The following is a 6,745-nucleotide window of genomic DNA, read 5'->3' as shown; positions in this document are numbered from 1 at the left end:
TATCTACATATATTTAAGTTATGAGCGTGCTCTTATAACTTAAAAGGGGTTGCGGAAATAATAATTCCTGAGTCCGAACGACTTGGGTTGATGTAGAAACGATACTAAAACATTATATTACCACCGATCACAAATAATTACATAAATAATAACATAAATAATTATAACACTTATAGTTACCTAAATCAACAACAATGTCGGTTTTGATGATCGAGAATACAGGCTTAGTTAATAATAATGACAATGAATAATTTACAATAAACAATATATATTGCGGAGCATTCAGTATAACGCTAATGGATGTCCCGAGTGCCTGTCACCCACTCCCCTCTCTCCCGAGGCGAGGGCTCCGCGGTGTTCACTCTTAGTTATCCTTTCCGTAACCCGTTCGGCGTGTTTATTGTTTTTCATGGATGAGTTTGGATGACCAGGCCACAAATTTACATATATATGCATGTATACGTGTGCAACCACACACAGATAGGCATATGTAGATATTTATACTGTGACGTGGATTTTTCCGCACCTCGGTCACTCGGAGAAAATGACCGAGAACTTACCGCATGCACAATAGTAGTGTATATACGAGAATTCTGGATCACACAATGGCGCGCTCCCCCCTAGCTCCCCCCTAGCCCCCCCCAGCTCCCCCCTAAATCCACGGCGCTACCCCCGCGCCCCCAGGTTGATCATTTTCGCGGTTTGCCGCAAGATGACTATTTTCATAGGATTTGACACACACACACACACACAACATAATTCCTGTCAAGACTTGTTTTGGCGCCGGAAAGCCGCACATAAATCGGATAAGGTAAAAACCAGCTAGACCTATTGAAAAAATTCCAGGAAATGACCCCTGAGGGAAAGTTCAAAATGGCGTTTTGAATGCTTTTAACAATTTTTTTTATTTAACATCAATTACATTTAGTTTTCTCATTCTATTCTAAATTATCTTATTCTAAATTTTAACGAGTAAAATTATACATATTATTTTCAATATCCATATTAATTAAACATATGATTATTCCAAAACTGACTTATACCAATTTTTTTACAGTACCACTAATCGGATTATATTCAACAATGCGGTCATGCAAGATCACGCAGTAGGCAGAAGTGTGCGGTGGGAACGTAATGCTGGATTCAAATTCCAATCGAATGTCCACAGGTCCAGTTTTCAATGTTTCGTTCTGCTTGGAGCAATCGATGACGATAAGGGGAGCTTGGTTTATAAATTCACGCTTCGAAAGCAAAGGCTCAGCTTCTTTGTTATAGTAGGTCATTTGAAACCGAACATACATATCATAGAGAATGGCGTATTCATTATTGTATATATCAAGATTCATATTTCCGTAGGGATAGCACTGTGAGTTGAGGAAGAGTTTTACATCTCTGATCCGACAATGATCAAATACGTTGGCATCTCAGCGACTCGTTTCTCCTTGCAGTTTGAAATCCTAGAACGACATATCTCGGCTTCTCAAGCTGCGTCGATGTCTTGACTGACCATATATGCCGCGTTGTTAATGGGAGCATGGGATACACGTACGTTTCCCAAGAACGAAAACTCATGGATATGGTCGGATCCTTGGCGATGTAGTTGAGTAACTGGATTTTCGGTTTATCTGCCAGTTTAATGTAGGGCAACAACCACTCGATTTTATTTAGGGTGATTTTAAAGTTTTCCGTCGCCAAGGCCTGAATCACGGCATTCAAATCAGTGTTGGAACGTGTGAGAATTACCTCGTGTGTAGCATTGACGATGACTCGACGATAATCTTTGGCGAAGCCTAGCACATAATTTCACGGTAAATTAACATCGAAATTTCCAGTGGCATCGGTTAGTTCCTTATCCCCGTTCAACCACCCGGTATTCTCCAGACTATATTGCTGGCCTGGAGTCAAGGACACGTAACCCTTCATAGTGCTGGTGATGCCAACATTTTTATTCCGGTCAATCTCTACACCGTTCAACTCATAGAGAACTTCCTCAAACAAATGACAAACGGCCATATTGATCAATTTCGTAACCGTCACCGCAGCCACACCATCATCCTTTGTGATTTTTCCATGAATGTGTAGAGAGCTTTTACTGGGCAGTAGGCACAAGTCCTGATGTTGAACAACAATATGGATTTCATCGTTGTTCTGGAAGGTGGATGATGCAAACGGCTGATAAGCATGAATCTCAGAGTGCGCGATCGATTCGTCGAATACCACAGGTTTCTGTATTCTTATTATTTCTTCCATGGTAACACACACAGGATGCAGCGAACATGAATTCTTATTTTCCAAAATTTCCACGTAATCGAAGACCCAGGCTCTGGAGAAACCGAACCTTCAGATGTGTCAGTCTCGTAGGCGGTGTGAACGTTGTCAGAGGTCTCGGGCGACTGATGATTTTTGACCATGACGTTTCACTTTTATAACTTTTGCCCAACTTTCACGTCTCAAACACGATTCCCATTATTTGAGTGATTTCACTTGTAAACGTACAGTAACCTTTTCGCCGCGAAAATTAATCAGCTCGTCGTCTTGATCAACTATTCTCAGCTGTAAATGATGTATCGACTGTACGGCGATTGGCAGGTAAATGACGCTGGTAGGCACTTCGACAATCTTATATCCCGGTGGCACGGCTGGGAAAAATTCGTGAATCGTGTGAGCTCGATGCTCGTTTATGTACGCCCCTGTGGTTATGCTACACTCAACGCGTAAAGTATTAACCTTCAGTATGGCTACGGGTGATTCAGATCTTATTGGTACAAACTTATTGGTGCTATTTCGGCAGGATGATATGAATATGAAATGTATCTACATCGATAACGTGAACACAGATATGACGTATCAGCAATTTAAAGACTTGTGCTCGGCATGCTGGAATGATGACAATTACAGTTTCACCGTAATTGACAAGGATAGCGAAATCAATGGGGGGGCGATATAGGAAGGGGTTTGACTGTTTTATAAGCATAAACTAACACAAACTTGCACAGTTTCGTTGCAACAATCGAGCCGGCAACATAGAGAGTGCCAAGATTCGTAAGCATAGCGATACATTGAGTGAAATATCGAAAGCATCCGATGTCATACGGCGGAAGCATAAGATGCTCAAGTTGGATAAGGACACTACCGAACAGGTTATGGGCGAGGTATTTAAGCCTTTAGTCACACCGTTGCAAGAATTGGTTGATACCTCAAGACAGCAGCATATTAAACATGAAATGAAAACGGAACTACCGGATGTGATAATAAAGAAAGAAGAAGAAAAAAATGACGAGAGTACCGGGGATGACGATGATGATGAGGAGGATGGGGATATGGATGAGGGCAATTTCATGGATGCGAATGATAAAACACTGAAGTTTGGTGAAATTCTTACTACAAGTACGCTGGTGAAGAAAACAACGGATTCCACGGCGCAATATTTGAAAATGTTCAGCACAAGTAAACAGAGGGATTTGGATACCACATACGGTGTTCGAAAGTTGACAAACGGTATGATGATTGGTGACACGCCGATTAATTTCACTGATAATCTGGTCAATGTGGGGGATAAAAGTTATGAGAGAACACCTGGATTACTCGAATTACTGTTTAGAAAATCACCCTATGCATCGATTGTAAATGATGTGGATAAGAATAATTATATAAAAATTGTCACGACGACAAATGCGCATCGAAAACGTTACCAAGCCGATGGAAGCCTTCGAGATGATTTAAAAAGCGCAAAATATAGAAATTTCATTGCACAAGACGTTGGCTCGCCGAAAAAATCAGGTAAAGGCTTACCTGACTATAAGATTGCGCGCAAGGAGGGGCAAGATGTTGATTACGTCTACTGGGATGATCCAAATGAAATTATAGATCACCTCCGGCTGCTTATGGCGTCACAGGCTGCAGGTAATACCAACCATTCCAACGAAATAGTCTCCATTATTGAGGTGTTGCGCGAGGCCGGAATCGCTTATTAGCGGCGTGTAAACATAAAATCATCATTTGTTCAGTGACCGTCTAGTGATGAGCATAGACATATTCGGACGACACTCGGAGCGTGGTGGTGGCAAAAAATTTATTCGAAGGCTTCCGGGTGTTGGATTCAAAACCACCAACAATAATCAGTACGATATAGACCGCAAACGATTGTGTAATATCGCTGATCCGCAGATGAAAAACGATGCCGTTTTCCTAAAAGTTCTCAATACCGCTTTACGATCTATGGCTGTGGATATTGTGGATACTTTCCAATTAAATAATCACAACGAGGAATTGAAACAGCCACGCATAAATAACAAAATCATAGAAAACACGTTGAGTCACATCAAAGATATTGGGGAGCAAGCAACACCGACGCTGGGACAGACCAGCAGGGAATTAGTATCGATTGAGTCACCAGAGTGGTTGGACGACAATTCAAAAAATTGAAAGGTGAAGAGTTGGGAACAATGAAGATTGTAATAGCTGCCGAACTTCACAGACAGGCTCGACGCTACTATTCGCGCCGATTCGTAGACGTACGCGGACTGGATGAGACCTGGCAAGCTGATCTCGTCGATATGACCGCATACAGTTCGTGCAACAAGGGATACAAATACCTACTAACAATCATCGATATATTTTCCAAGTACGCGTGGGCGGTACCGATAAAGCCCAAGAGTGGGAAAGATGTTACTGCTGCCATAAAATCTGTACTGATCCAGAGCCGTATACCTACACATCTACACATTGATCAAGGCAAAGAATTTCACAACAGCGAATTCAAAGCCCTCGTGAAGCATCACAATATCAACATGTATTCGACATTTGGCAACTTAAAGGCGTCGATATGCGAACGTTTTAATCGAACATTGAAAAATAAAATATGGAAGCGGTTGACTCTTCAACGATCGTACATTAATATTTTGGATGATATAATGAAGTCCTACAACAATACCAAACATCGCACGATTCGGATGAAACTGGTGGATGTTAGCACGGAGAATGAAAAACAGCTGTATCGTAGCGTGTACAAGCCTCGGCAAATGAAACGAAGTGATTGAGCGCGGAAATTCAGTGTGGGCGATCGAGTTCGAATCAGCAAGTATAAGAATGTATTCGAAAAAGGCTATACACCCAATTGGACGACAGAAATATTCACCGCGAGTGAGGTGAAAAATACCAATCCACCCACCTACAAACTTACCGATTATCAAGATCATCCCATCGAGGGGGGCTTCTACAGGGAAGAGCTCAACAAAGTAAAATATCCCGACGGCTACCTTGTGGAGAAAGTATTACGCAAACGAGGGAATCTGTTCTATGTGAAGTGGTTGGGTTTTGATATTTCGCACAACAGTTGGATAAATAAGATAGACATGTAACATAATTTGTGTGTATTTTCCGAATTACAATAAAAGATTTTGAATATACAAATATTTCCACATTTTATTTCCTTTGTACGCACATGTGCCATACTCTGTACTATAAAAATAAAAATAATAATAATAATAATAATAATAATAATAATAATAATAATAATAATAATAATAATAATAATAATAATAATAATAATAATAATAATAATAATAATAATAATAATGATAACGACAATGGCAATGACAATGGCAATGACAATGACAATAATAATAATAATAATAACAATAATTTGAAAAAAAAAAAAACAAATTTGAACTCACTGGTTATGTGAGAAATTAATGACAACAGAGTCAGGGCGGCTAGGTGGTCTAGTGGAGTAAGTCTCCGGTAAAGCATCGCTAGATACCAGGTTCGATTCCTGGCTCCGTCGTTAATTTTTCAAATTCACCAGTTGTTCAAATTTACATATTTTCAATAATAATAATACTCGCGGGCTCCGGGAGGTGCGCGGTGTACCGGGTTGCACTGGAGGAGTGCAAGAAGCAGGCCGGAAGACGGACAGGATAGTTCAGGGCAACCTGAATCGTAGTAGGACAGCAGACATGCTACTAGCACAGATAGCAGACGAACACGACGCCGACATTCTGACCCTGTGCGAGCCGTACAGGGTGCGACAAACGCAGGATTGGATTACGAACGAGACCAAGACAGCGGCTATCTGGGTCAGGGGCGCTGCCCGAGCCCGGGTAACCGCTCGTGGCGTCGGGGACGACTACGTCTGGGCTAGGGTGGGCGCTGTCACTTACGTCAGCGTCTACCTGACCCCAAACTGCGCCGCGGCGGAGTTTCGGGCGAAGGTTGCGCTCCTCGAGGACGGACTCAGGGACCTGCCCGGGGACCTCGTGGTCGCGGGCGACCTCAACGCGTGGGCGGTCGAGTGGGGCATGACGGTAACGAACAGACGCGGACGGCTGCTGCTGGAGATGGCCGCAAGGCTGGACCTAGTGGTGGCAAACACAGGAGACGTACCAACGTACAGACGGCCGGGATTTGGAGACTCCATCCCGGACGTAACGATGACGACGGACAGAACGCTGTCACGGATAGGGCGGTGGCGGGTGCTCGAGGGCTATACGGCCAGCGATCATCAGTACATCGCCTTCGAAGTGGCAGGAGAGACAAGGACGACACGGACGAGGACCCAGCACCCTCCGCGTTGGAACGTAGACAAACTCGACGTACTGAAGTTCTCGGCGGAGCTGGCGGCAGCGCCGGCCCCAATTACCGACGTCCCCCCAGAGCTGACTGGCCGGAAAAGGACGGAAAGACTAGCAGACGAGGCGGCCAAACTGACGACGCGGCTGTGCGACAGCACAATGCCAAAACGACA

General features: G+C 43.2%; 1 protein-coding gene across 1 annotated transcript; it reads right to left on the bottom strand.

Annotated features, from left to right (window-relative positions):
* Nucleotides 1-1,407: 1,407 nt before the first annotated feature.
* On the bottom strand, nt 1,408-2,411 carry LOC138190619 (uncharacterized). Its single transcript, XM_069134370.1, has 3 exons — nt 2,334-2,411; nt 1,819-2,148; nt 1,408-1,698 (listed from the first exon to the last, which is right to left on the bottom strand). Exons 1-3 carry the CDS (start codon nt 2,409-2,411, stop codon nt 1,408-1,410), a joined length of 699 nt encoding a protein of 232 aa, XP_068990471.1.
* Nucleotides 2,412-6,745: the final 4,334 nt, after the last annotated feature.

Source organism: Neodiprion pinetum, chromosome 3 (assembly GCF_021155775.2).
Source record: "Neodiprion pinetum isolate iyNeoPine1 chromosome 3, iyNeoPine1.2, whole genome shotgun sequence".
NCBI lineage: Eukaryota > Metazoa > Arthropoda > Insecta > Hymenoptera > Diprionidae > Neodiprion > Neodiprion pinetum.
Note: the sequence above shows the minus strand (reverse complement) of the source record. Positions and strands in the feature narration are given on the sequence as shown.

Bases quoted from the DNA above. Each gene is read 5' to 3' on its own strand.
- LOC138190619 (XM_069134370.1), bottom strand. From the start codon at position 2,411: ATGGTCAAAAATCATCAGTCGCCCGAGACCTCTGACAACGTTCACACC. The intron at 2,149-2,333 runs GTTTCTCCAGAG...TCCACCTTCCAG, and splicing joins CTGACACATCTGAAGGTTCG to AACAACGATGAAATCCATAT. The intron at 1,699-1,818 runs GTTAATTTACCG...GCCGTGATTCAG, and splicing joins ATGCCACTGGAAATTTCGAT to GCCTTGGCGACGGAAAACTT.